At 34.6% G+C, this 27093-nt stretch overlaps 1 protein-coding gene across 1 annotated transcript; it reads left to right on the top strand.

Annotated features, from left to right (window-relative positions):
- The first annotated feature begins 7655 nt into the window (after positions 1-7655).
- On the top strand, positions 7656-26778 carry LOC120071335 (WD repeat-containing protein 11-like). Its single transcript, XM_039023545.1, has 20 exons — positions 7656-8937; positions 9606-10107; positions 10996-11083; positions 11247-11428; positions 11894-12030; positions 12302-12368; positions 13420-13552; positions 13726-13834; positions 17852-17927; positions 18020-18202; positions 18678-18838; positions 20014-20113; positions 20499-20682; positions 20806-21092; positions 21285-21406; positions 23149-23293; positions 23369-23461; positions 25449-25522; positions 25779-25832; positions 25912-26778. The coding sequence occupies exons 1-20, from the start codon at positions 7940-7942 to the stop codon at positions 26213-26215; spliced, it is 3999 nt and encodes a 1332-aa protein (XP_038879473.1). The 5' UTR covers positions 7656-7939; the 3' UTR covers positions 26216-26778.
- Positions 26779-27093: the final 315 nt, after the last annotated feature.

The following is a 27093-nucleotide window of genomic DNA, read 5'->3' as shown; positions in this document are numbered from 1 at the left end:
TATTTGATAGTAATATAGTTCTGGAAATAAATATTCAACTGGTTAGAAACTCCATTTACTTCCTTAAATAATTCTAGTGGATTTTTTTCCTTATTTGAACCTGTATTATGCTTGTCGGTGGCATATCACAAATATTTAAATAGATCTATGCCATTAATTGATTGATATTTTTTTTTTTTTTTTTTGTAAAAAAATAAAGTCTAAACGTTAATTGATTTAAAGATTAAGTTTGCTATTATTTATTAAATATGAGTAAGCAGTAATCCAGATTAATGTTACCAATAATGACTTGGAATTATAGTTCAAATTTCAAAATAAGTTTAACTTATATAATTGTGGTCCTGGGATTTTTTATGTTAAAGTGTATTTAAATCTTCATATTTTAAAAAAGGAAATTAACAGACTTATAAGTTTGTGAAGTTGTGTATATTAGTACATATAATTCAAAAGATTCTAGTAGGTATTTTGGTCTGTCATGTTTAACATCATCATTAAATACTTAAATGCTTGAACATGACTCTAGATGTCTCAAAGCTCTTTAATTAATATGATACGTGTACATTATTTTAATTCTTTTCAATATAGAAAGTAAGTAGATAGGATTTTTAACAACATGAATCTAGTTATTAGGAGTGCGATAAATAAATAAAGAATTGAACAAATCGTTGGATCACTAGTTGGTTTGATTCTTTGGTATATAATTGGACATCTTGGTTTGTATTTAGAGAAAACAAAGAAAATTGATTGGTTTGGATCGAATTTTTATTGAAAAAATCAATCAAAACCGAATCAAATCGCGATGGTATATCTATACCCTTAAATGCAAATTATAATCTGTGTTACCTTTGTTGTTTAGAAAAAATACCAAAAATTATGATGCATGTATGTTCATGTTTAATTTCAATCTATAAAAAATAGATCCAACTTTAAGTTGAAAATTGCAAAAAGCACCAATTCAAAAATAAAAGCGAAAATAAGAACAAAGTATTGGAAGGAAAAAAGAAAAGACCAAAAACCAAAAATCAATATGATAATAAACCGAACTGAATAAAAATCAATCCTTTGATTTTGTTATTTACTAAACATTGGATTAGATTTCTTCTTATGAAATCGATTTGGCTTGGTTTGTGCACTCCCATAACATTGAAATGTTCATTAACTAATACAAATTATCTCTTTAGTATTTTTCAACATCGTTCTTACTAGCGGATATCACCCTAGAGTTTATTTATAAGGTCAAGTTAAATTTTTAATGTCCAAAAATTATTGTGGAACATGTAATAGACATTTTAAAAGTTAGTGACCAAAGAAAATCAAAATTAAAAAGATAAAAATCACAATGAATATTTTAAAAATAGAAGGACAGCAATAAATCAAAATAAAAAATATAAGAGATAAAGTAACATTGTTAAAAAGCAAATATACTAATATTAAATAATTGTTTTATATGTTTTAATTACAGGCAACTATTTGTTTTGTTTTTTAATTTAATAAATAAAGTACGGAATTTGAACCTATACCTTTTAACGAGATAGTGTGTCTTTGACCAAATAATATATCGTTAGGTTTGTAATTTATTACATCACTATATAATATTCCAAGTTACGAATTTTTCTCACATCTGTCTTTCGAATTTTTCAATACACGATGCTTTATTCTTTTATCTTCTATGTTTTGGGGAAAAAAGTAATTAGAATAGGAAGTCGAAATATTTTTTTAGTTCAACCGTTTGAGGGGGAAGAATTCAAATTCTTGATCTTTTTGTATAAGATAAATACTTGATGTTAGTTGAGTCGTGTTTTTATTGACATAAAATTTATTTTTATTTTTTATTTTTTACTTTTTTTTATAATATATGAGGTGGATGATTGAACCTCTAATTTTGAGGTTAATAATATATTTTTGTGCCCGTTGAATATATTCATATTGATCAAAATGGATGCACATAGAGACAAGAGACACATGTCAATTGAGTCATACTCCTCCAATTTAGGGTTTGAAACTAATATATTTATTAACTCTTTTAGGGGGTGTTTGACTCACCATGAGTTGAATTGAGTTGGTATAATATACCAACTAATTGTCTAAAAGTTGGTAGAGTTTAATTGGTATATTTTATTAACTCACCCTAATTCTCCATTCTTTCAATGTTTTCAATGGCTTCACTCATCGGTCACTATCACATTCCGAGAACTAACTCCGGGCTCCGACAACCACCTTCGATAACAACTCCGACAACGAAATCTGGACTTCGACAACCACCTAATCCGATGACAGTTTTGACGGCCAACTACGAGCTTCGACAACCTTTGCGTGACCAACTCCGACAACCAATTCTGAGTTTCGAAAACCACCTCCATTGACTCAATTCCGACGACCACCTTCGCGCTACCAACTCCGATAACCAATTTCAGGCTCCAACAAAAAAAACTCTGATGACCAACTCCAACAACCACCTTCGTAGGCACCGACAACCACCTCCGACAACCAATTCTAATACTACCTTCATGCAATTAACATTCGGGCTCCGACAGCCACCTCCGACTACAATCTCCGATAAAAATCGTCTTTGATGATCAACTTCAACGACAACCTTCGCCCAACCAACATGGGGATTTCAAAACCGCCTCCGGTGACTAACTTCAACCACCAACTCCAATACCACCTTCATTCGACCAACTTCAAGCTCCAAAAAACCACCTCCGACACAAAACTCTAGTGAAACCATCTTTGATAATTAACTTCGACAACCACCTCCGACTATTATAAGACTGATGACTGTTAAAGTATGTCGTAGAGTTATTGATTATGTAAAAAAATATTATTTTATCTACATTAAGTACAATATTTATATGTAAAAAATTGTAAAAAAAATATTTTATTTAATTGAATTCACATATCAAATGAGTGTTAATAATATTTAGACGAAGAGTAAGTATGTAGTTGAAGAGTATGTAACATAGAAAAAAAAACATAAAATAAAAATTTTTTCCTGAAATATTTTTCAACAAAATTTAGTGAAAAATAAAGATTTTTTCTCTGATGATCCTCCAAATTTAGAGGAATTGAAAATAAATTTGTTGAAGAAATGTGGTGACATTTTATTGGCCGCTAAGATGGTGAGAAAGATTTAATTAAAAAAAAAATCATTACGTAGTAAAAGTATAGAGCAACAACGAGAAAAAGAAAAAAAAGAAGAAGATGATAATGAAATTCATGGAGAAAAATTAGGAATCAAAAGTTTTGATTTCTCTTTGGTTTAACATTTTATTTAACAATATTTCTACCAGAAATATAATGGGTTAATTGTTATTTATTGAAAAAAAAAAAGAAAGAAAGAAAGAAAAAATTTAATAATTTTTTAAAAAATTGCAATATATTTTATTCAAATAAATATGGGTAAAATTACCGAATAAAAAAGTTACAAAACAAAAATAGTAAAAGTATATTATTTAGAATTAAAAAAACTACACCAAATATCTTAGACATAAGAACCCAACTCTGCACCCCAAACATCTCCTTATATATCACGACAATCTGCAGCTCAACACATTTCTCACTTGTACATACATCTATTTTTTTAGATATTCATGTACATTAATATATTATTTAATTTTAGATTTTTGTAACATATATATATATATATATAATACTTAAAATAAATCAAATAAACTTAATTATATTTTTTCCACATATATAGCATATACAAATACATCAAAATGTATTTTATATTTATATAATTATTAAATTACAAGTTTAGCCTTTAAATTTTTAAAATTATACATAAATCACTAAGGCCCAATTTGGTAATCATTTTATTTTTTTTATTTTTGTATTTGAAAATTAAGTACATGGACAATACTTCCACCTCTAAATTTCTTACTTTGTTATCTGTTTTTTACTAATGTTTTAGGAAACCAAGCCAAAATTTGAAAACTAACAAAAAGTAGCTTTTCAAAATTGTTTGTAATTTTGAAATTTAGCTAAGAATTCAACCATTATACTTAAGGAAAATGCAAATCAATGTAAGAAGTGGGGAATAAATAGGCTTAATTTTCAAAAAACAAAAACAAAAAAATGTAATGGTTATCAAACATGGTCTAAATTTTAATTTTATGTCTAATAAGTTACAAATGTCTAACACATCCATGAACCTTCAATTTTGTTTCAAATAGGTTTCAAACATGAATATTTTTTAAAAATCGATTATTTTATTAGACAAGAATTTTAGTTTTGTATCTAATTAATACCTCAATTTTCATTTGACTAAATAATAGACGATACACTAATATTTTTTTCCTAAAAAATGTACAATAGGATTTATTAGGCATAAAATTAAAATTTATATATGATTTGACAAAAAAAAAAAATTTAGAAGGGTATAATAATTTATTTTTAACATTTTCAAGACCTATTGGATATAAACTAGAAATGAAAGTTTATGGACTATATAGAGATGACTATATAGAGACAGAGATTTAAAAGTAAGTGGGCCAACTTTCTCATCTTTATATGAAATCGTGCACCCTAATATCAAGTTCTGAATGGGCCACTATATATTGACCTTATTATCATAAAGTTAAACCTGATTGATTGTTGTTAATACAAATTCATAAAATATGTGTAAATTAGATGCTCATGCTTAGTGTCCAAATACCAAGTATCGTTTCTCCATTACCCCATGTGTTGTCCATGTGTGTTAATATTATATATTATTAGTGTCTATGTAATCCACCTTCTACTTGCCAAATTGCCTATAAATAGTGGCATTTTGTGGGTTTTGGAAAATACACACATATTGGTGAGAAATCCAAAAAGCTTGGAGTGAAATTTCCACATTGTCTCATTTTCTATAATTTTCTTTATAATTTAATTATTTAAATATATTTAAATATATATATTTTTATTATATTATATTTTTTCCATATCCGGGTTTCCATTGTGTTTCTCAATTTTACAACCATTGTATTTTATTTATATTTTGAAAAATGAAAGTTTAAAGGGAGTTAGGAGATAAATATATTAAAAAGAAACGTTAAGAGATGGAAATTTGTAGACAAAAGAAAAAAAAATTAGAGAGAAGTTAGAGCACAATAAAGATTTTTTTTTCTTGAGATGATGTAATAAAGAAGGTTAGATTTTGGGAAATTTGGGCAGATGACCTAAAATTTGGGTCCATAATGTCAAATGACCACTTTTTTTTCCCCTAAATGTCATTTAACCTTTCGCTAACGTCATCACTATATCAAATTACAAAATTGCCCTCCCTTTTGTCTCACATACGATATCTCTCTCTTCAAAAGTAATGGTCTTCCCATAAGAAGTTGCTCGAAATTCTTGTGCGGAAGTTTCGCTCAATCTCGCTTTACAAAATTATCATCCATCTGCTGCTGCAATCGAAGATGTTGGGTAAGTGAATTTAATCTCTGTCGTGCATGTTGTGTCTGTGTTAGGTTTCGTTGGGTTGGAATCGGTCGGCACGTTATGCGGGTTTCGGGGTTTAATAATCGATCATGTCTATTTTTATTTTGCGTTTCGATGTGTTCTACATGTGTTAAGGATGAAGATGATATAGTTAGAGCCAGATGAGGTGGGAGCGAGGCTTGTGAGAGTGATATAGGCGAGAGTGAGATCACCACTAGGGAGAGCTAGATCAGTAAAAGTGAAATGGGTGAGAGCATAATAGGCGAGAGCAAGATCGACAAGAGAATAATAGGCAAGAGCGAGATCGACGAGAGAATAATAGGCAAGAGCGAGACAAGCTAGAGCGACTATAGCGATAGAGAGAATAATAGGCAAGAGCGAGACAAGCTAGAGCGACTATAGCGATATTGTAATAATATGTATTGTTACTGATTTATTTTCTTTTAAGAATCTGTTGACTGATAGATTGAATGTTCACATCATGCCGGAGTAATTTAAAATGTCAAAAGCTTTGAAAATACGTGAAGTTGATAGGTTTCCTAAGCAAGTAACGAGCCTGACCCATATTGCGAATGCCAACAAGATTGTGAAGGAGAAGCTTACTCGAGGGCAATTAGAGATGTTCAAGAGAACAATTTTTGGGCGAATTTTAGATATTGACCTTGTATTCAACAACCCCCTTATCCACCATATGTTGTTGGGGGAAATGAAGAAGCAAAGAGCGGACTCGATAAACTTATTTGTTAGAGAAAATATTGTCACATTTTCGAACGACGATTTTTGTTGATTACTGGTTTGTGGCGATCCCCTATGCGAGTTGTTCGAAGCTAGAAGTCCTCACAAGAACTTGCAACGAAATATTTTAGTAATTGGTCGATTTTTTACACATTCCACCTGAATTTACTAGAAGAATAATACAAGAATTTGGAGCTCAAAAATGACGATGATGCTATTAAGATCACTTTAGTATATTACACGGAGGTTGCAATGATAGGAAAGAATAAGCAGAATAGTGTAGTTAATCGTACACTATTTGAATATGTTGAGGACATAGATTATTACAATAGTCTAGATTGGATACAATTATTTAGGAAAGGACACTTGACGCCCTCAAGACTGCATTGAATGATAAGGTTGGTCTATACAAGGAAAAGGTGAAAGGAAAGAAAAATTATGTTATGAAATACTTGCTGCGTGAATTTCCCTAAGCATTCTAGGTAGATGTTCCTTAACATAAGTTTATCTTTGATTTAACGTTAACATAGTTATAAATATGTGTTATTTCATATTTAGGAATGGACGTATGAGATCCTATCATTGGTAGCAGGAAACGTTATCATTCGAAAGAGTAAGGTAGTCGTGCCTCATATATTACGTTGACCAGGCTCTCACTCGGTGTCCTTCGAAGTACTAGAGAGAGACGTTTTTTAGTCTCAAAATATAAGTATAATCTAGCCACAATATGTTTATTTGATTGTTAAATTAAAACTAACCATCTTACTAGATTGGACTGTTAATGCAAATAAAAGTCAAAGAGGATCTTGTCATGTCCGATGCTGAGAAGGAGTTTTGAGACACCCTAATTGATAGATGGGCCATAAGACGAGTACATTCTAACGCAGAGATTTTGGAAAGCTCTAGTAGTTCAGAAAGTGGCGGTAGTCCGAATGGGGAGGATAGTTCAGAAGGTGAGGATGGTGATGAGCAAGATAATGCCGAAGGTGGAGTGAGGGACAGAACCCAAATTTTAGGTCATTAACCCAAAATTTCCTTAGATTTTCTATTTTTCCTCTTTAACACATCTTTGGATTTTCAAAGTGTATAAAGCTCAATAAAATTCGTTTAGAAATTTGATTCTCTCCCTCTATATATTATAAAAAATTGCTAAATTTTTCCTTATATTCTTAAAAATTGACTATCTTGCTTTAATTTTTTTTTTAATCTCAAATTAACCGGTTTAGCACTGCACAACACTATAATATATATATTTTAAATTGAAATTTAGACTTTAACTCTATATTAAGAATTTTTTAGAAACTCTATATTAAGATTAACCAGTTTTTATTCTGTATATACATTTTTGTTTGAAATTTACATTTTTTTTAAAAAAATTAATGGAATTAAATGAAGGAGTTATAAGTTTTGTTTTTGTTTTTGTTTTCCTCCCAGACAAGTTGAATGCAGTAAAGTCGAATCGCTCAATAAAATCCATTATTTATAATTTGGAATATTTCCAATAATTTTAGACAACAGACATTGTCGTAATTATAACAAGAATAAGATCTCAACGGTGACCGGGTTGCGTTGGCGCCGTTGTCTGAGTCTGAGCGAGTTGATGCTCAAAAGTCAGCTCCGGCGATCTGCATTCATTTTTCTATTAATCAAAGATCAATTTCCAAGATTCGGCCCAATGCTCCGCCTTCCTCATCTTTCTCATCCCTTCTGTCCCGGTTGTTAGTTTATTGCCGGCCTCAATCGACCTCCGGTTCTCTTCTCTGATCGTTCTTTGACCGGGATGACAAGCCCCCGGTCGTCGGGGCCGCCGCCTCTTCCGATTCACTCCTCAACACAGCATCATGACTCCTGGGACTGCATGCTTCCGGGCCCTCCCAGCCGCAACAACTTTGGATCCGCCGACATCAGCCCCTCCGGTCTCCTCGCTTTCCCCTCCGGCAGCTCCGTCTCCATCGTTGATTCTCGTTCTATGCAGCTCATCACCGCCATTCCCATGCCACCGCCGTCGACCACTACTTCTTCTCTTTCCCCTTTCGTCACCTCTGTGCGCTGGACTCCTCTTCCTCTCCACCGTGACCTCCTCTCTACAGAACCCTCCACCTCGCACCTTCATCTCGCTGCTGCCGATCGCCAAGGCCGCATTGCTCTTCTTGATTTCCGCTTGAAGTCCCCTACCATATGGTTCGATACTAGCGACTACAAGTTCGGTGTTCAGGATCTGTGTTGGGTGCGGTCTGGACCCGACTCGTACCTTCTTGCTGCAATTCACGGCGCCTCGGCTCTCTCCCTCTATAGTGTTACCACTGCTCGATGCGTTTGGAAATATGATGCCTCCCCTGAATATTTGTCTTGCATTCGTTTTGATCCTTTCGATTCACGCCATTTTTGCGTAATTGGTCTCAAAGGGTTTCTTCTATCGGTTCAGGTTCTTGGTGAGAAGGAAAGTGAGGTTGTCATCAAGGAGTTACGGATTGGAACCGACTGCACCGAATTGCAGAAGCTAGAAAGGGACGCAGCTACTGGATCATCGTCGCCGACCTCCGCCATGTTTCCTCTTTATAATGCGAAATTTGCGTTTTCGCCTCAGTGGAGGCACATTCTGTTTGTAACGTTTCCTAGGGAGTTGGTGGTGTTTGACTTGCAGTACGAGACGACGCTTTTTAGTACCTCATTGCCTCGTGGGTGCGGTAAATTCCTTGATGTGTTGCCGGATCCGGACAGTGAGTTGCTCTACTGTCCTCACCTTGATGGAAGGCTCAGTATCTGGCGGCGAAAAGAGTAAGTTCTCCTGTTGGATATCTGCAAGTTTTTATTATGAAATGGTTGAATAACATTTATGGTTCCTGTCTTGTTTCTATGTTTCATGTAAATGTTATTATTATGTTCAGGTTCGTTTGCCTACCCTTTTACGAAAGTTTCATGGAAACCTTGAATTATTGCTTGTGAATATGCTAAATGTATGAACGAATTTTTGAAGAATCTAACTGCTCTCCCGGATGGCCGTCGAAGATGCTTAAATTGTGAGCATTAATAAGATTAGATACAAAGTTGCGATTGTGTGAAAAATTATACTTACATGTGAGGTCATATTGTGGTTGGAATGGGGATGGGGATGGGGACGGGACTACGGAAGGTTGCATAAATGGACTTGTTTGGACTTGTTAAGACTTGGATGTTCTTAAGGATTGAGAAAGTTTTAGGTAAATCCAGACCATTTATATATATTTAACTTCATAAATTTATTGAGGTCTATTTTTGAATTCTAAGTTGCAGAATACTGGAAAATGCTCCCGGTTATACTAAAATTTAAGTGCCTATGGCTATTTATGTATATAATTTTTTTACTTCCAACAACAGTAATACACACAAATATATTTGTTTTTGTTTTTGTTTTTTTTTTATTTTTTGACTTCTAGGAGATGAACTTATATTTTTTTTACTTACAGAGATGAACAAGTCCACATAATGTCTGCAATGGAAGAGTTGCTGCCTTCAATTGGCACATCTGTTCCATCTCCTTCAGTTCTTGCTGTCGTCATCTGCCAGTCCGATTCCATCCTCCAAAATGTTGGCAAGCTTTGTTCTGATATACATCATTCTCATTCTCCTGATGCAGAAGCAGAAGCAGAAGCAGATATTGATACTCCATTTGATTTTTATGACAAATCTCTTCATGTCTCTTCAACACACTTGATATCCATCTCTGATGATGGAAAAGTATGGAACTGGTTCGTAACTGCTGAACATGCTGAAGGTGCTCAGAAGGATGACACTGGTGTGAGTATGAGCACTGATGTCAGTGAAGTGCCAGTCTCAGATGGCAATACTGACCAAATGGTTTCTTCTACTAATACATTTGCTTCAGAAGCAGGCAAACAACTAGATTATGCCAACACCAGTGGTGGTCGTCCACCATCTGATCTCAGTAAACTGGACTTCTCATTTAAGGTTTGTAAAGCATCTGGAAAAGAATCGACTTCTACAGTTTCTAGCTTGCTTCGTTAAAAGAATAATCCCCTTAGATGACTTCCTCCTTTCATTTGCAATTTTTTTAAGGGTTTAGGAAGTGCAAAATATTGTGCTTAATACAAGAATGAGAGGCGTTGCTTGCAGGAAACTTGTTAACATGGATGCAGATTGTGTTGTAATTGGATGAACTTTGGTTTTCAGATGTTTCATTTGGCTTATCGGATATTTAGTTGTGCTGAATTGGGCTAGAAGTTGTAGATCTGTCTAGATTATTTATATATTTATATTTTATTTTTTGCTCTCAATGGTAAATGGTAAATTATTGTTTACTTTTGAGGAGGTTCTCATGATCTTTCCGTTTGGAGAGAAGACAACTTGTCGTGGCACACTAGTTTCTTTTTCATTTTTTTGGGGGGGGAGTTTGGCTTGAGAGAAACTATAGGATTTTTAGAGCGGTGGAAAGATTGGGATGAGGTTTGGGAGGTGGTGAGGAGGTTTTAGTATCTCTCCGTGAGCTTTGGTAACTAGGTTTTTTGTACTTCGGATCTTAGTTTTGATTTTGTTGGATTGGAGTCCCTTTCAGTAGTTTTGGGGTCCCTTTTTTGTGGGCTTTTTTTTTTTTCTCTGTAGTCTTGTTTATTCTTTCATTTTACTCAATGAAGGCTCGATTTCTTACCAAAAATATTATTCTTTAGTTTTGTTCTTCTGTCAGAACTCCACTGATGCATCAAATTGAAGTGTAACATGTAGCATTTGTTGTTTTATTCAATGAAAGTTTGGTTTCTCATAAAAAAAATGGTTTGCTATTGCCTTTTCTTAATTCAATCAGGAATTTTATGCCTGCTAACTGTTAAATCATTGATGCAGATCAGTTTAGTTGGTCAGCTTCAACTTCTTTCTTCTGCAGTAACGATGCTGGCAGTGCCATCTCCATCCTTAATAGCTACATTAGCTCGTAAGTTTCATGACTAAGCTTTGTACACGCAAATTCATGTTGCCTGTGTATTTCTTCAGAGTTGTAATACCATATTTTATGACATTTGACTTGGTTTAATTCAAATGAATGAACTGGATGTTTTTAGTTTGAAACACTTAATTAGCCTGTTTTCTTATTTAAGGTGGAGGAAACCATCCTGCTGTTGCTGTACCGTTGGTTGCTTTAGGAACTCAAAGTGGAACCATTGATGTCATTGACGTTTCTGCCAATTCTGTTGCATCTTCCTTTTCTGTACATAATAGTGTTGTTAGAGGTTTACGGTGGCTAGGGAATTCTAGATTGGTGTCGTTTTCTTACAGTCAGGTATATACTTTAGCATTTTGTTAATTTTTTGAGTTTTAATATGTTCTTTTTCAGATTTATGATACGATTCACTATACGTTCAATGTTTCTCTGTATAACAAAATACACGGGCTTGATAGTAAGAGTTTAACTCATATTGTTCATTAAACTCATTTCATATACAAAGGCAATCCTCTACATATAGGAGAGGAAATAACCACATGAAACTAACATAAAACAGAATATAACAAATACGACTGAATACAAACTTATTTAATACAATTGGGATAATTTCTTTAACAAATTAAAAGTGTGATACTCTGCTTGTATGTTTGCGTTATCCTGTATATGTACCTAAGTGCACTGGAATCTCATTAAAAAAGTTCACTGGATTGGTAGTAACCTTTCTATCATCATATAACTATTTACATTTTTAATTTGATTAAACAATTCATTAAGTAACATGCACTACTCTTGTGCACTCAGGTGAATGAAAAATCTGGAGGTTACATTAATCGTCTTGTTGTGACCTGTCTGAGAAGTGGCTTTAATAGAACCTTTCGTGTTTTGCAAAAGCCTGAACGTGCTCCCATCAGAGCTTTAAGGGCTTCTTCATCTGGAAGGTTGTCCTTGGTCTCAGATTTTGTTTCTATTATTTTTAATGTCTTTCTTCTACTACTTTTCCCCCCTGAATTTTGGGGCAAGACACTTTTGCTTCTGTCTGTCATAGATTTTTTCTATGAATATTTTTGATAGATTTACGTAGGAGTAGGGATATATGTGAATTAAACTCCCGACGTGCCCTGATCACGTTCCATAAAATTTATGCAACATTACTTGCAGCTTTATACTTGTAATGAATCTTCTTTCTTTTCTTCTGCTATTTAATTCTAGATATCTTCTTATCCTGTTTCGAGATGCTCCGGTTGAAGTTTGGGCAATGACAAAGACTCCTATCATGGTAAATCTACATTTACAAATACTGTCCATTTTCATTTATGCTTCATAATTTTAGTAGCTTAGCGATCTAATTATCCTAATATTTTGATTCAATCAATCGGACAGTTTTTTGCAATCTTGTTTGGCATTATTGTGGAGAGACTACTTATCTTGATTTGTAACTAATTTTATTTGAACGAATTCTTTCTTATAAAAAAAAAAAGGAAAAAAAGAGAGAGAACCATTAGTTTTTTTTTTTCTTTTTTGGATAAGAAACAATTTCATTGATTAAATGAAATATCCAAAAATATCCAAAGTACATGAGGACCCCAATCATAGGGTGTACAAAAAAGAACCATTCATAGGGAGTGCAAAAGGTGTTTCCAATTAGCAACTAAGAAAGAAAAATTATGATTGTTTATAGCCTGTAAATCTTTGCACAAAAAAAAAAGCGTTGTGTATGATGGTATCAATAATGTCCTTTGTTGTCTTGGCCTTGTCATGGAAGATTCTAGCATTTCTTTCATCCCAAATCTTCCACAAAACAGCACAAATGATGCTTAACCAGAGACGTTCTTTGACATCTTTGAAAGGATTCCAGCGGATTAGTAGGTGAAGTCAACTTTGTAAGTCATTTGGAAAACCACAGACCAGTTGAAAGCAGAAAAGACTTCCATCCATATCCCTCTAGAGAAGGGGCATTCAAAGAAAACATGTTGGGCAGTTCCGTTCTTCATTTGAACAAAGGCAACACCAACACAAAGCCAACTTCTCACTGCTTCCATTTTTCAAAAGAATTAGTTGCAATTGCCAATGGGACGTCATGTTTTTCCATGTCTATATTGTGTTGCACTAAGTTTAAAAATTATTATTCTCAAGAAGAAAAAAGGGTTTATAAATTATTCTAGTTAATTTGTGTAAATGGAGTATCCGTTTCAAAAAAAAAAAAAAAAGTGTAAATAAAATGTTCTGGTTAACAGAATTTTATTATCCTGCTGAAATATAATAATCATTTTGCTTACATCTTTAAATACACGATGCACCTACTCATGATATTTTCTATCTCCATGTAGCTTAGATCGTTAGCTCTTCCATTTACAGTTTTGGAATGGACTCTTCCAACAGTTCCGCGGCCTGCTAAAGAGCGTACAACCATGACACAAGATACTGTATCTTCACCAACTAAGGCACCATTATCTGATTCTAGTAAGCTCGTTATCGACATTGTAATTTGCAACTCCTCACTGCTTCATCGTCAAAAGAATGGATTGCTTTTTCACCAACTAATACACATATTTAGGCTTTTGGATGGCTAAGCATACATTAGTTATATTATAATTGGTCATGCATGCTTTAAGTGAGACTATTTTTCATATCAGAGGCACCAGAAGGAAATCAGGAGGAAGCTTCTGAAAGTTTTGCATTTGCGCTGGTAAATGGTGCGCTTGGAGTGTTTGAAGTTCATGGGCGAAGAATTCGGGATTTCAGGTACAGTTCCTTCTCAGTGCTATGGAGTTTACTAGAATATTAGAAATCTTGGTCCAGAAAAAGACACAGATTTCATATATTTCACCATATATATAATATGAGGCAAGTTTCTAATCCAAACACTAATTTATTTATTATTTTTTTTTATAAAAACAACTTCCTTTCTTTTTATATTTGTATAATATATAAATAATAAAAGTTCTAATCCAAACACTAAATTTGTGTCAAGTGAGAGTTTTATTTATATAATATATAGTTCCTTTTATGAAAAAGAATTTCATTGTTGTATAAAATCTACAGAAGGAATAGGATAATCCTTGATGGTTATTACAAAGTCTTTCCCAATTAGAAGAACGGAAGCATAACTATATGAAGCAAAGATTTGGTGGGCATGGTTGATCCGCTCTTATCTAACCTTTAGTCTATTATTTGGAAGGATTCTTATCCAAAGAAGATAAAAAAATTTCTTCGGGTACTTAATTTTGGTGCCATTAACACTGCCGATAGTCTTTAATGGCGGATGCCTTTATGTCTCTTTTGCCTTCCGTTGTCTCGTGTGTCATCATCATTCTGAATCACCAACGCACCTGGTTATACATTGATCTTTTGCATCTAGGTTTTCGACCACTATTATGGAGGCTTTTGGATATTCTATACTGTGCCCTAGTTCTATTTTTGACCTTCTTGCTTCTTTCTTTGTGGGTCATCCTTTTGGTGGTACTAAAAAGATGATTTGGTTGGCTCTGTTGCATGCCTTCTTCTTGCTTCTATGGGATGAGAAGGTTGCCTTTTTCATGACACTTTTTCCTCTCTTGATAGGTTTTTGTAACCAGTTCTTTTTATTGCTTTCTCTTGATGCAACATTAAGCACCCTTTTCAAGGTTATAGTTTACGTAAAACCCCAGGCCCAGGATTCGGAATCCAGATTCGACACCTGATGGCCCGGCATTCCCCTGCATCCTAGCTACGTCATCCTCCCTTGCCTTGAATGCTTTTTAGAAGTGGAAGTTGTTCCCACAAACCAACACGGGTCCTTTCAGGATGCTTTGTCCTCACTCACATGCATCCTAGAAAAATTCCCAGGAGGTCACCCAACATAGGATTGCTCCAAGCTAAGCACGCTTAACTTTGGAGTTCTAAAGATTGAGCCACCGAAAAGGAAGGTGCACCTTGTTAGTATAGGTAGTAACTTTCAATTCTTTTAAGTTTTTCTTGACCATACTTTCATGTCCTCAGGATCCCTCTCATTCGGATGTGATACCGGTTCATTCATGTACCCCTCTTGAACTCGGGTCGTTACAGTTTATCCTTCTTAATTACCTATAGGCAATCTCTCTCGCAATCACCTTTAGGTGTTTTGGGGGTTTCTCCTTATTTCATTTATCAATGAAATGTTTCCTTATAAAAAAAAAAAAAAAGAAGAAGAAGAAGAATACAAAAGAGGGTGATATGAGATATCCCCACACACCAACAGGTTAAAAAAAAAGCCCAACTGGTGTAAATATAAGTTAGGCTATAATTACAAAAGTATATAAAGGTAGAAGACCAAGTAGAAATAAAAAGAGTGACAAGATCCCAGATAACGTCCCTATTTAGTTCATGGCCACGAAAGATTCTTGAGTTTGGATCAAACCAAAGCCTCCAGATAAGGGCAAAGACCCCATTTGACCAAAGGATTTACGCAGAGCATGAAACTTAGGGCCTTCAATAAGCTGAAGAAGAGCATGAGAGGCTTTGCTAGGCCAACACCATTGCAAGTTGAACAAGCTAAACAACCTTCCCCAACAATTCATAGCAAAGGGGCAAAAAAAGAAGAGATGCATCAAAGAATCCTCACTTCTTGTACAAAGAACACACCAATTGAGGGAGAGAGCATGATTCCGCAGGGTTCTTTGGTTTCTACAACAAGTAATCAGCCTTTCTAAGGAGAAAATCCATAAGAAGACTTTGACCTTCTTAGGGAAATTGGGTTTCCATATAAGATCAGAACTTTGGCAGCTTCCTTCACAACAAGTGTGGGAGAGAAAGACTTAACTGAAACGAAGCCATCATTTTTCAGCATCCACAGGATTACGTCATCTCTATTATAAGGCCTAAAGGCTTGGAGCTTGGTCATAAGATTGATCCAATCATCAAATTCAACATCAGTAAGATTTCTTCTAAACTTTAAGTCCCAAATACAGCGAGAGTCAAACCAGTAATGCTGACCATAAGTTACTTTTGAGAAGTCTAGGAAATTCCACGCAAAGGGACAAGTCAATAAGCCATTTATCTTTCTAAAACCTGGTTTTATCCCCTCGGACCAGTTTTGACTTTGTACCAGTCCTCTGAGAGAATGATATTTTTCATAATCTGAGTCCATCGTGGCCCTTTAAGCAGTCAAGAGCCCTTCATGGAAGGCCACCAACTATTCTCAGACCATTTATATTTAGAAGCAATCACCTGCCTCCAAAGAGCTTCTCTTTTTGTGAGAGATCTCCATCCCCATTTGGTTAGAAGAGCACGATTATTTATAGTGAGATTGCCAATACCCAAACCTTCCATTTTAGTTGAAGTTAGTTTCCCAATTAATTAGATTAGTGGCCCCAAACTCCTTACTACCTTTCCAAAAGAAGTTTCTAATTAGTTTTTCCAACGAATTAATCATACTCTAGGGGCAAGCAAATTTCGATAAATAGTAAAGAGAGATACTAGTAAGAATAGACTGCCAAAGTAATTCTACCCCCTCTTGAGAGGAGAAGATTCTTCAAATGCTCCAACTTTCTTTTGATTTTATCAATGACGGGTTGCCAAAAGAGGAAGCCTTTGGGTTACCACCAATAGGCATCCCCAAGTACTCAATTGGCCAGACGCCAGCCGCACAACCCCAAACTTCTGCCACTGCTGAAACCTTTGAGATACATATATTAAGCCCAGTCAAGAGAGATTTAAAGAGATTAACTTTTAAACCTGACATCTATTCTTCAAGTTATTGAACAAGGATAAGTCGTAATTTGAAAAGAGAAGAGTGCCATCAACAAATTGTAGATGAGAAAAATGAACCTTTCCACCTCTGATGGGAAGGCCCTTCAAGAAACCATCCTTATACCCATCAGGATTAGGGGCTTTGTCTGAGCCCAAATCATCAATATAGCTTCCTTAATTTCAACAGCAGTAAATGGCTCTTTCAAGACTGTCTTGCTATGACATCAATCGGCTGCCATTCGATGTTAGAAGGGACAACATGATTACCACCACAAGCTTTTGATAAATGAAATGATCAAGCTTAGATTGTTGTTTCCTTCTATGGGAGTCATCCAACGAGTTATAGGAATAAGAATGTTTTAAGCATAACAAAACATTATTTAAACCTAGTTTAATTGAAGAAGAAAAGTATAAGAAAACATTATTTAAACCCTAGTTTAATTGATTTAATAATCTATGGGTCTATTAGGGATTCATTTGGATTCGATGCAGATAAAACATGAGCTGTTGTTGGAAGTTGATGATATGAATGGATACAACATACAAGGTGCTGTACTAGGATTTCATTCCCTAATAGGATGACTATAGACCAAAAGTAACAATTTCACATTGTTGCTATTCGTCCTCATACATTTTCATACTAATTAAGCTTATGCCTAAATTGAAGTGTCCTACTTTTTTGGTTGGTTTTTAACAATAGAGATTAAAGCACTGTTACGTCACATTGTCACCTAAACATCTACATCTGCAGATCGATTAATGTTTTTTTTTTCTTAAAAAAAAAATTATTCAAAAAAATTCAGAGGCTTGGATGAAAATTTAGAACATTTATTCAATTTTACCTATGGTCCGATGTTAATAACTGGTATGCAGTTCTCTGAAAAATTTCGCGTTTGTATAATGTATATCATGAATGGGAGGTCTGAATTATAGAAGTTATCTTCTTAATTCTTATTGAATGTCTGGGTCGAAAAAAATAATTCTTATGGAATGCAATTGTTTACCATCCAAATGAAAAAAATCTCTTAAAGATTTTGCTTGACATGCCTGTAGACCCAAATGGCCTTCATCTTCATTTGTTTCATCTGATGGATTAATTACAGCCATGGCCTACCGCTTGCCACATGTGGTATGTTTCACTCAGAATTTAGTAAAATAAAATTATGATTCTTGGTCGCTTCAGCTCGATGGCTTGATCACTCTGACTTGGACATTTTTCAGGTCATGGGTGATAGATCAGGTAACATTCGCTGGTGGGATGTAACAACTGGGCATTCTTCATCTTTTAACACCCACAGAGAGGGAATCAGGCGAATCAAATTTTCCCCAGTAGTTGCTGGAGACCACAGCAGAGGACGTATAGCTGTTCTATTTTATGATAATACATTTTCCATATTTGATCTCGTAAGTTTTATTTATTTATTTTAAAATTTCTATTTGATTTTGTGAATATAAATGTAAACAATTTACATTTTCCGTATATTTCTGATTCTATTGCATTTCATGCTCTTTATATTATTTCTTTGAATAGAAAATAAGGAACTTATGAGGTTTTTAATATTAGGCCCTTTAACATATAGATAAAGTTTTTATTTTTTTCTTTATTTTCCTTTCTATCTTTGCTCCAATTGGCAATCTGTAGATTATACATTTTTGAAACTTTCAAATTAGTCGAATTTTGCCCCCTTTGCTTCATTTGGTAATCTGTAGATTAATATTAGGCCCTTTAAAATCCAAAGAGTGCTGATTCTTTTGAATATTAGGTAAGTGGGGTTGCAATATTGCATGCCTATCTTCTCCCAGATTATGTCATACAATGGATAATTTGGAGGGATTTTCTGTTGTTGATTATAAATCCATGTATACTTTTTGCTGGCAGGATTCACAGGATCCCTTGGCTAATTCCATTTTACAACATCAATTTCCAGGGACCCTTGTATTGGAACTTGATTGGTTGCCTTTACGAACGGATAAAAAAGATCCTCTAGTTTTATGTATTGCAGGAGCTGATAGTAGCTTTCGTCTTGTTGAGATCATAATGTAAGTACTGGAGTTCCTTTCGAATCTTAAAAATCTAGTTTTTGAATTATTTGGTTTATTGTTGTTGGTATTTTTCATACATGATTTTATTTAAAAATGTTCTTGCCACTTGCATCAATGCGTAATGAAATATTGAGATTAAAAGCTAAAAGGACATATATATTTGAAATGGATGTTGACTGTAAACCAAAACGAAGTGTACTGGTGACAAATCACATTGGTAAATTTTATGGTGGTGTTTGAGGCACAAGTTGAAGTTGGTGGAATCCACTCCATGTTTGAGGCACCAAATATATAAGTGGTGTTTACAACTATTTATATCCTGCAATTAAGTATAAGTATAGTAAATACGATTTCAAAACCCTCTTTACTACAGTATTTACTATTTCTCACTCATTCTCCTTTTTCTTCTTTGCTACCGTGTTTAATATTTCCTACCTAAACAAAAATAATTTGTACCCCAAACACAAACTATTATAATCCAAATTAAAATAATTTGGACCCTCAATACAAACTATTATAACCCATTGACTATTATAACTCACTGACTATAATAATCAACTTAGCGCTTCAAATGCCAATGCCCTCTAGGTGTTTGGGTTTCTCCCCTGATTAATAGTAGGCCCTTTGAAATCCATTTTTCCCTCTCTTTCTTTCTCCTTCCCATCTGTCTTATTGTAAATTCACGTGCTTGATCAGATTGTTATTGTTTATGGTTAACAAGGAAACAAAATGAAGACGGTTAAACGACTAACATATGTTGGATGTTGACTGTAAACTGAAAAGAAGTGCACTAATCACAAATCACATTGTTATTGTACTGTCATGTTATCTGGGTTCTTATTCCATATGCACTCTGTGGGCATTTTTTTCCCTTTTCTGGGCAAGACAATAGTTATTGTATTCTTCTGATGCACAGTATATAGAGCAGTGCAAATAGAAAAGCTCAGTCAATCTTCGATTCTTCAGGGAATAAACCATAGACCTAAGTATTAAACAGTATGGTGTCTGGTATATGCAGCCGTCTAAAAAGTTGTTTAGACTCTTGGGTGTTGCAAGCATGCTGCCCTGTTTTCTATCTTTCAAAGGTGCATGGTTTAAATGCTATCCAAGTTTGCGCTTCTGTAACCCTTATTTTATGCAGTAATGAAATAAGCATGGCTCACTTTATGCAGTAACGAAAGAAAGCATGGCTATGGACCCAAGACAGTCAAGGAAAGATTTCGGCCGATGCCTATATGTTCGCCTATGTTACTTCCTACTCCACATGCATTGGTAAATAATTTTCATCTGTTCCCTTCATCACATGCATCTAATTCCTCTTCATAATCTCTTGTTATATGAAAACTGAAACTTCTGTCCATTTTTTGTCCAGTCAATTCTTTTTCATTGCATTTTAGGCAGGTTCTAGTTTTGCAATATGTGAAGCATTTGTAAGGAATAGAGATGTAGATGCAAGTGTCAATTCTTATTTCCATTTTTTCTTCAGTCAATTCGTTTCCATTGCATTTAAGCAGATTCTAGTTTTTGCCATGTGTGAAGCGTTTCAAGAGAATAGAGATGCAGATTGAAGTGTACTAATGAAAGATCCCATATCAAATGCTGATTTTAGAGCATATATCTTTTTGACTGAAACTCGTGTTAATTTTATTCTCTACAGGCATTACGGATGATCTTGCAGTTAGGCGTAAAGCCCTCTTGGTTAAATAAGAGACCTCAACTTGTGTCTGGAGTTTCAGCAGGTGGCCGTGACCTTCGGAGTCACATGATCGACTTACCACCTGTTGGTGACTCAGTGGTGCCAGAAATGCTTCTCAAGGTGCTGGAACCTTATTGTATAGAAGGTTGTATTCTGTCCCATATGTTGTTCTCATGACCAATGGCCGTGAAAACTCTCTAGCCTCTTCTTTCTAAACATATGATGATATTCATTATTCTCACCTACTCTCAATTTTTCAATGCTAAAGGTTGCATACTTGATGATGCGAGGGCAAAATTATATTCCAAGTTAGTACATAAAGGCTCTGCTTTGAGGTTTGCCTTTGCTGCTGCAATTTTTGGTGAATCGTCTGAAGCCCTCTTTTGGCTACAGTTGCCTAGTGCTCTCAGTCATCTGATGAATAAGTTAGCCAATAAATCTCCCCAGAGAGGCCAATTGTCTACATCTAACGTGGATCTTGATGAAGCTTCAATGCTGAATAGGATAACCTCAAAGGGGAAATCAATGCCAAGAACTGGGAAGAAAGAAGCATTTGTAAATCTCTTTTTTGTTTGATTTTTTAAAATTCCATTGTTCGACTTCTTACTTAGCAAATATGTTTTGCAAATTAAGAACCATCTATCACTCTTACTCCTTTCTTTTGAAGCTTATAGAAGTTTTATGTAAGCTTTCTCAAGATTTTCCCTTACTTCATTATTACCGATGATGTGGTTTCCGTTGTTGCAGGGTCAAGGCCAACTTATGGCAATGGCTTTCAAACAAGAAGAGTTGTGGGAAAGTGCAAATGAACGCATTCCTTGGCATGAAAAATTGGATGGGGAAGAGGTTATTCAAAACCGTGTACATGAGTAAGTGGCTCAATTCTGTTCTGTTTATCTACACTTTATAGTGTTTGTATTTGCGTGGGCGTGAGAACTTACTTGACTGCACAATTGGCTTTTGCTGATGCAATATTTATTATGTGAACACATGTGATGCTATTAGTTAGCAAAAAATTTGGTCACTGTATTTAATTTGCATGCAATATTTTGCCAACAGCTTGGCTGTGAAGCAAAATGCCATCCCTTCGTATTTGAAAATTTAAATTACACTAGTAAATTTAGCGAACAGATACTGGGTTGGTGTGTATCCCTTGCTAGGATTGCAGGGATATTATGGAGGAAGTATTGAGGATTCAGTTAGAGGTCTATAGTATTGTGCATTTCAGCGTCTCCCTTGGAGTTTTTTATACTGTTAGGGATTTCTTTTTATATGCATTTATATATATGTATGCATATGCATAAGGTGCTTTACAATGGAGTAAATAACTATGTTTCCAAATTTAATACGTTTAGGAAAAATAAATATCTTTATAATGGACACTCAAGTACACTGTATGCCTGTTTTAACACATTCCTTAATCTTTTCATACAGAAAAGAAAAAAGAACAAAAATCCCTTACTAGTAGAACTTCCATCTTACTAGATAACCCTCAAATCTAGATAATTAAGTTTGTTTGAAACTAAGAATACTTGACAAGAGTCTTACCATTATTCACAACTATTCAAAAGTATGCTAATACTTGAGACTAACCCATAAGATTTAATCCTCAAGTCCAAATACTCACACACACACACACATGCAAACTAACAGGCTACTTAACCCCCCAACTAATCAGTTAACAACTAACAAATTAGAACGACCTCAAACTAAATGTTACAAAATTTATGCTAATTATTACGTCATCCGTCATTTGTATATGTTGGGTAACCTTCCAATTTGGCTAGCATACGAGGGTTTTTTTTTTTTTTTTTTTTTTTTTAAATTTAATTAATTAAATTATTATTTTTTTTTTTTTAATTTTTTAATTTTTTTTTATTAATATATGTGAGTATCCGGATCAGCTATGCACACTTCGACTAAACTCATAGAACAACCTGTCCGACTCTATAACATTTGGTTGTCAAGGAATTGGTAGGATATTAAATACTAGGTAGGTGGCCACCATAGATTGAAACCATGACCTCTTAGCCCTATATCAAAGTCATGCACCCCTATTTACTGGATTGGCTAGCATACAAGTTTCATGCAGTGATTACTATTTTGTCGTCCCATGTACTAGTATACTTCCTTTCTGAGTTGATTTTAATTATATTATTTTCTTTGTTAAGTTGATTTTTTGCAACTTTAAGTGCTGTTTGCCCCATAGTTGATATGCCCTCCTATCCATGTTGCTAAATTTATCTAGAGCTTTTTATGAAGTTGTTGCTCTTTCTTTGCTGATCTTCGGTGCTTTATTACTTGGCTACTTCAAACGGTGTTTTATTACTTGGCTATGTGTTTTTTTCGCTCATAACAAACCTTCCTTTTCTGCCTCGACTCGCTTGAACAATTTTTTGGCCAAACTGCCTCTCTACATGAGTCTTCTTGTCAACTGGGGCTATCAGGAATAACCGCTTAATAATGCATGAGGCCAATTGTTGGTTTCAGCCTTTGGAGCTCTTTCGTTGCAATGAGTTTTACTGTTTATTGTCCTCACGCAATTTACTTCATTCCTTCTGAAGAATTCAAGCTGCATTATCCTCGTCTATCTAACTGTCTTAATCATTAGGCTTGTGTCTGTTGGAAACTTAGAAGCTGCAGTTAGTCTACTGCTTTCCACTTCTCCAGAGAGCTCTTACTTCTATGCAAATGCTCTACGTGCTGTTGCACTTTCTTCTGCAGTGTCAAGATCGCTTCTAGAACTGGCTGTCAAGGTATGTTTGATCGAATAGATTCATTTTTGGATATATAAGAACTTGTCATGATCGGATACACCTTTCTGCTGTTAGGTAGTTGCAGCCAACATGGTGAGAACTGACCGGTCATTGTCTGGAACTCATCTTCTCTGCGCTGTAGGAAGATATCAAGAAGCTTGTTCTCAGGTGCCTGTATATCAAGACGTTTTTCATATTTTATCTTAATTGAGTTCTCTTCCAATTCAGATGGATATTACGTATGGAGCATTTATTTTGGTTTTATTGAATTTATACTCTCAAAGACATAGGAACTACTGATCCACGTCCATATCTGTTCATTCAACCTATATTCGAGCTTAATCACATATTGTTACATTACAGGCAGTTCTATTATGTTGCTGGGATAATTTAATCCTATTTATTATCAACACCTCAAGTGAACTGCATTATATTAAATGGTCCTTTTTCTTATATGGTTCACTACATTCTTCGACATCTTTCGTCATTTTCCCCCTTCTATAATACCTCGTTATTTTTCAGTTAGAGAAGTAACAGTAAGAACTTTCTTCTCAGAAAGATGTGTGCAAGAAACCAGGGTGATGAGCAGTCAAACCCAAGAGCCAAGGGATTTTAGATTTACAAAAAAATGTGTCTCAACTGAGACCGATTAAGAACCATAGTTACTAAAGAATTTTAACTGCAGTCGGCCTCTTGTTTCTGATGGAATTAAGCACTACAAGGCCTAACCCACCGCTCAGCCTTGGAAGACGTGGAAGATGAACATTTGATGTAGGATTAGAGTAAATTAGGGTATCTTGATCAAATCCTTAATTGATTAGGATTAAAGTTAGTTTTCTTGATTGATTAAGATTAAAATCAGTTTCCATGGTTTATTAAAATTAAGATTAGTTTCCTTGGTTTATTAGAATTAGGATTAGTGTCTTTGATAAATTAGGATTAAGATTAGTTTTTTTAATTAATTAGGATTAGGGTTTGTTTGCTTTCCAATCATGTGAGTGTTTGGCAGCTTTCATCTACCTTGACTATTCTCATGAGACAACTGTCTAACCCTATTACATTTGGTTGTCAATAAAAACTTATATTTGCAATAAAACCTAGGTAGCTAGCCAAGCTACCATGATTTGAACTCATCCCCTCTAAGCACTTATCATTTATGTAATATGTTGATCCTCGTTGACCCCTAAGCCAACTCCTGATAGTTGGTGGCATGAGAAGTCATTGATAGAATATTAGGAAATTCATAGAGAACAGAATTTCTCCAATTGAATCTAGACTTAGAGAAATATTCTCTAGGTTAATTGACTTGGTATAGCGTATAAGGAAGCGGCAGTAAGGGAGAAGAAACTTGAAAGAGGATTAATAGTTGAACCCATCGAGTTGCTAAGATCCTCCACCAAAAAGCAGAAGAAAACCAAGATCCTCTATTTTGTCATTCCCCCTACAGCTTTGAGCTGCCTTTCCTCTTCTTTACCTTCAATGTGTCTTGGGTTAACTGTTTTTCAGTTATAGGTTTAACAAACAGGGCAGGACTTTGTGGCTCAATCTTCTTAAAACTTTCACCTGGAAGTTTTAATTGAAGTAAACAGAGTTTTTACCTGAGAATAAAGTTTTGTAATTGTGAAGTGGAAGGATACAAACCTTTGGCCTGTTGGAAAGGTTTTTGATGCCTTTACCATTGAGCAATGCCCAAGCTGACGACAGACAACTTAATTGGAAAAGGTTTTTGATTTAGTCAAATTTTGTAACTTATGTTGTGGTGGCCTTTTAATTTTTTTTTAAAGTATATTCTCTTTATAATTAATTGAAAATGGTCATTGCAACTCTTGCTAGTAGTTAGACCGATTTCTTGGTTGTAAGTTGTCACTTTGTAGGTGACAAGTGTTCCTTCCCATTTTATAAAAAAGATTCTTTCCCCTAGTTTGAACCTCAAAAGTCAATTGTTTTATAGGATGTTATGGTATATTCTTCATCATACAGAATAGTAGAATGACTGTGTTGTCCATGATCGAATCTCTCTTAATATGGATTTTTTTTGGGATGATATTAATAGATGCCAGAGCATTATTTCTTCAAAAATATATTTCTATCATAGTGATATTGTTAATATTTTGGTTTTTGTGGGCTGGATTGCTATAATGCCATGCTCATACAGCTTCAAGATGCTGGATGCTGGACGGATGCTGCAACTTTAGCTGCCACACATTTAAAAGGATCTGATTATGCTAGGTACTTATTGCTAAAAGATTTTCCTATTTAGCTTTCTCGCTTGTACGTGACATCTGTTTTCTGTAACATTTTCTGTTGTCTTCATTAGTTTGATCTCTGCTGCACCACTTTACCGAAGGCTGATTGCTTGAGATGCCTTAAATGAGAATTAGCACAATTTTACTGAAACATCGTCGCTTTTAATGGGATATCTCAAAAATTATTATGCTATTATTCTTGTGGGTTTCTCTGATTAGTTATTTTATATGTTCTTAAGGGTGCTGCTAAGGTGGGCCAATCACGTCTTCCATAGCGAACATAACATCTGGAGGTAGCACCGTTTTTCTTCTCTGTTTACTTGTATAGAGGCTTTCCTGTAACGCAATGTTCTGAAATGGCCCCCTTTACAGGGCGCTGATATTGTTTGTCGCAGCTGGTGCACTACAAGAGGCACTGGCAGCACTTCGTGAGTCACAACAACCCGACACTGCAGCCATGTTCATCCTGGCTTGTCGAGAAATACATGCAGAATTTATCTCCAATTTAGAAAATTCAGATGATGAGTCGAATTCAAATGCTTTGAAAGACAAACTCCTTAAGTTGCCTGGGTTGGACCCCGAAAATGATGATGTTATCGCAGTTGGTGAATATTATGGACAATACCAAAGAAAACTTGTGCACCTCTGCATGGACTCCCTGCCGTATTCTGATTGAAGAGTGTAGAATTATCTCTCTCCAAGTCTGATTTGATTAATTAATTCTCCAGGGATTTACCTTTTATTGAGTTACATCCCTGAAATGAAACCGGAGTCATAAATGAGAACAGAAATGGCTTCCTTGGATAGGAGGTTTGTTGCATTTGAGCAATTAGCAAATCTTGGGAGTAATCTTTTCCTGGCCAGCTTAAAGCTAAATCTCCAGAGAAGAAGGGTTCCATTGTGGCTGTATCATCTAGAAATCTTTATAGAGGAGTTGTCAATAACATTATTACTTTATTCAACAGAGGAGTTTTTGCTTATATTTCCTCACTTAGAAAAAGAAAAAGAAAAAGAAAAAAATCTTTTGCCCCTTTTGTATATAGCAGATTTATGATAACATAAACGATCCATGGGGAGGATTGAATGGCTTGGAATCAGTTTGTTTGATAGGAATGTTGGATGTCCATGAACTGGACTCATCAGATTTTTGTGTTGGTTTTGAAGAAATGTAGGACTGTCAAAGAAGTTTCCTTTAATGCTTGGACATCCTAGAATATCCACACAAATTATTTCAATTAATTGTTCCTTCTCTTTTCTTCTCAGTTTATGGATTTCAAAGTTCTTCCATCATGTGGTATTCCATCTATTATGATGTCTTCGCTTCACAATTTTTCATATTCCGTTGATGTTAAAAAAATTTATATTTTATTGTGTAGATCTCAATTTTGATTAGTGGCTCGTATGATTTTCAAAAGGCAGAGAAACCCCATTTTGATTTATCTGAGTAATCCTCACTAAGGATATGTTGGGATGGCTACTATTGTTTGAAAATAATTAAGTTTTAAGCAATTAGTAATTGATGATTTAATCTCTAAACATATAAATAAATAATTT

The sequence above is a fragment of the Benincasa hispida genome, chromosome 2, assembly GCF_009727055.1.
Source record: "Benincasa hispida cultivar B227 chromosome 2, ASM972705v1, whole genome shotgun sequence".
Lineage (NCBI taxonomy): Eukaryota > Viridiplantae > Streptophyta > Magnoliopsida > Cucurbitales > Cucurbitaceae > Benincasa > Benincasa hispida.
Note: the sequence above shows the minus strand (reverse complement) of the source record. Positions and strands in the feature narration are given on the sequence as shown.